This window comes from Cyprinodon variegatus, unplaced genomic scaffold (assembly GCF_000732505.1).
Source record: "Cyprinodon variegatus isolate N-32 unplaced genomic scaffold, C_variegatus-1.0 Scaffold642, whole genome shotgun sequence".
Taxonomy (NCBI): domain Eukaryota; kingdom Metazoa; phylum Chordata; class Actinopteri; order Cyprinodontiformes; family Cyprinodontidae; genus Cyprinodon; species Cyprinodon variegatus.
The window spans coordinates 7,172-10,888 of NW_015151095.1; the positions used below are offsets into that span (position 1 = coordinate 7,172).

The 3,717-nt window shown below is 35.6% G+C and overlaps 1 protein-coding gene across 1 annotated transcript; it reads right to left on the reverse strand.

The window, feature by feature from the left end:
• Nucleotides 1–1,800: 1,800 nt before the first annotated feature.
• LOC107096694 (P2Y purinoceptor 1-like) lies at nt 1,801–3,080 on the reverse strand. The gene has a single exon (XM_015393457.1). The coding sequence runs from the start codon at nt 3,019–3,021 to the stop codon at nt 1,984–1,986; it is 1,038 nt and encodes a 345-aa protein (XP_015248943.1). The 5' UTR covers nt 3,022–3,080; the 3' UTR covers nt 1,801–1,983.
• Nucleotides 3,081–3,717: the final 637 nt, after the last annotated feature.

The following is a 3,717-nucleotide window of genomic DNA, read 5'->3' on the forward strand; positions in this document are numbered from 1 at the left end:
GCCTAATTAGATAAACTACTCGGGAAAACATCAGTTCGGACTCGCAACAGGCAGCCAATATTAAGGAGTAATAAACTCCCATCAATGATAATTATCCTAACAACTTACAAGTTATTTTGCAAAAGAGTTTAGTGTATTTTAATGGAAGCTTTTTCAATATTAAATGTATATCATAGCACTTTCCTTAAGGCAGTTGTATGGGACCACATTCATTTTCAAAATTCATAAATTTTTTTCCCCATTGTCCGTTAATAGGTTCCAGTTTACTGTATGCTGACAATACTGTTGTTTTTTGTTGACATCAGTTTCTGATCTGGGCTGTAAAGAGATAAAACCGAATAAATAAGTATCAAACTCAGCTAAAACTAAATGCATCATATTTAATAAAGGATGTGTACAACAGATACCAGTGATCTTCGCCTGCCACTAGATGGAGCAATAGTAAAGCAAGTCTCAAAGGTTGGGCTGTTGGACATCAGATTGGATCAGACATCATCTTTCATGTTGCATGCGTATGTTTTGCATGATGGATAGAAGTATGGCTATGACAAGGAGAAACTGCTCTGCTTATTATCCGACTCCTGTCATGTTTAGAGCATTTAATACAGTCCTGCTGTGTGTCTCAAAGCAGAAACATTTATGGAAACTTAACCCCTTGAAGCCTGAATTGATGTACATATAAAAATACATTTTTTGTGTGTGTTTTTCCCTTCAATGAGATGCCAAATTAAAACAGTTAATGTCACTAAATAAATAGAAATGAAGCCAAATGATATTTTGTAACAGCAGTTGTAACTACATAATAACATACACTTTGACCAGCACTGGGGTGATGCAAAAACGCTATAGCGGCTGTCTACACTGCAAAAATGTTCTGAAAATGAGTAAAAATGTCGTAAAATAAGTGTATTTACCCTTAATATGACTATGAAAATATGATCTTCCAATGGAATGAGCATTTTTACCCTTAAAATAAGATAATTAGATGCTATGCACTTGAAACAAGAGACTACAGTTGTTTTGTTCTTATTTTAAATGTACATTGTCTTGTTCCAATGGCAAAGTATCTCACTTACCAGCTCAATTAATGAAAAAATGCTCTTATTTTAAGAAAAAATGACTTACCTAGATTTACATTTTTTGTAGTGTAATACAAAAAATGCAATACTGCAAAAACGATCTAGAAATAAGTAAACATTTCTTAAATTAAGTGTATTTACCCTTAATTTGAGCAGGTAAATGAGATAGTTTGCCAATGGAATGAGTAATTTTACTCTTAAAATAAGATAATTAGATAATATGCACTTGAAATAAGACAATACAATTGTGTTTTCTTATTTTAAGTATAAATTGTCTTGTTCCATTGGCAAAATGTCTCTTTTACCTCCTCAATTCAACAACAAATGCACTTATTTTAAGAAAAATGACTTCTAGATTTAGATTTTTTGCAGTGAAGCGATTTGTTGCTTATTAGCAACAACAGGCATCAAAGGGTTAAGAGTATTTGGATCAGAGCTGCTACAATTCTTTGTTCTTTTGTATGGAAGCAAATGTGCTCCAAATTTCTGATCAAAAAGTATCGTTAGAAATGTACAATAAATAGAAATGCATATTGTTTATGTTCAAAATAAAGCTGTATTTTTTGATATATGAAATAAAAAAAAATGATCCAAACTGCATTTTCATTTTCTTACAGTGTTTGATGATAATCTTTAGAGTGTGACAAGAAAGAAAGCTTCAAAGAAAACAGATTTAGAAAAAAAAAAAACAACATTTACAATTTCAAACGTATGCATGAGAATGTAAAAAAAAGAAAACAAAATGAAAATCAACCAAGCAGTTGTGTTAAAAATAGACTCAGCATTTACATTATATAATCCTTATCTGTTATTCCACTGACAGTTAAACTGGTCCGACCTGTTTGCTTTCACTTTTCTAGCGTGTAGCAAACAGTGCTGTACAAAATTGTGACTCCAGACGCAGTCAGTCGGCCAAAGGACTCTTGAGCTCTTGTCCATCCTGTGGTTCGGGCACAGAGCCGGATTTTGACCTAGAAAAACGACTGAACGCACGTCGACTTCTCTGCAGCAGCTCCTTGAACTGAGCGCCCATGTCCTCGTTTACATGGAGGTAAACCAGCGGGTTGAGAGCGCTGTTCAGGCTCACCAGCCCACGGCCTGCCTGGTGCGCGATAAACACTCCAGAATTCCACGAGCTGCATATTTTCCTTCTTTGCAAAACCCTGGAATACATGTTGAGGTTCTTGAATACGTGGTGTGGTGCGTAACAAATTGAGAAGAAAAGAATCATAAGAATCAGCAACTTGAGGCTCCGTTGTTTCGTGACCATTTTTATCGTATTTGAGTGGCAGACGACAAAAGTCACATGCCCGTAGCTGCCCACGATGATAACAAACGGGATGCAGAACCCGATGATTGTCCGGACGAGGTTGTACTGCAGGTATTTCTCAATATTTTCCCCATCGGTTGTATCAAAGCACTGTGTGGTGTTGTTCCCTGAATTTTTGGGAAATATTAAAACCCCCGGCAGACTTTGAGCGGTCACCACAATCCACACCATGGCTGAGATGATCACAGAGTGAGTCCTAGTAACTTTCCCCAGCACTTTCAACGGGTAGATGATGGCCAGGTACCTGTAAACACTCAAACATGTGAGGAATCCGATGCTGCAGTATAAATTCAGGTCAAAGCAGAATCGTGTCACTTTGCAGACGGCTGCTCCAAAGATCCATTTACTCCCATTAAGGTAGTAGGTAATCAGCAAGGGAAGAGTTAGCAGATACAAAACATCTGCTAGTCCCAGATTAAAAACAAGGATGTTAATACTTTTAAGTTTCTTCCAGTTCTGCAGCAAAGTCTTCAATCCCCAAACATTCAACAGAGCTCCGATAATAAACACCAACGTGTAGAGAATAGGAAGTACTGTGTGTTCAAATAAATCCTTATCTGGGTTAGGGCACTTTGCTCCAGTCATATTTCTTTCAGATAAAAGTCGATCCATTCCTCGTCCTCCGAGTCTCAAAATGAAAAACTTTGAACTCTAACTTAGCTGCAGGCACATTCATTTGCAACACCCTTTCCCGGGAAAAAAAAGCTCCGTCATTGAAGGTGTTCCTCCGAGCAGGTTTTATAGCTTTGACAGTGACAGAGAAGATATGTTTATCTTTCAAATTATAATTATTCATGAATTACTCGGAATTCAAGGCACACGCATAACAAACACGCATGCAGCAGTTTTAGTTCAAATACATGCGTGCAAACTACTCTCCACCTGCATTTTGAGCATTTCTTGAGAATTGAAAATAAACAGCAATATATAAATGCTGCTTGCAGTTGCAAGAGCAGATGTGTCAAAAGTATTCATGTTCATTACTCCAGTAGAAGTAAAATCCTGCTGCTTAAAAACCCTTTTGTAGAAGTTAGTTGATCAACTTTAGCTTTTTATTCCAGTAAAAGGGTAAAAGTATCGTTTTAAAACTACTTAAAGGATAAAAGTAAAATTAATAAAAGAAAAAATATTAAGGGAAGAACCTTTAATGCACTACCCTATTAAAATAGCTTTTATTTATTTATTTATTTATTTATTTTTTACAATTCTGGATGATAACTTCCTTAGACTTCATTTTCTTAGTTTTAAAACTAATGGATACATTGTCAAATTTAATTTAGCATAATCTTAAAGAAAAACCTATTTATT

Bases quoted from the DNA above. Each gene is read 5' to 3' on its own strand.
- LOC107096694 (XM_015393457.1), bottom strand. From the start codon at position 3,021: ATGGATCGACTTTTATCTGAAAGAAATATGACTGGAGCAAAGTGCCCT.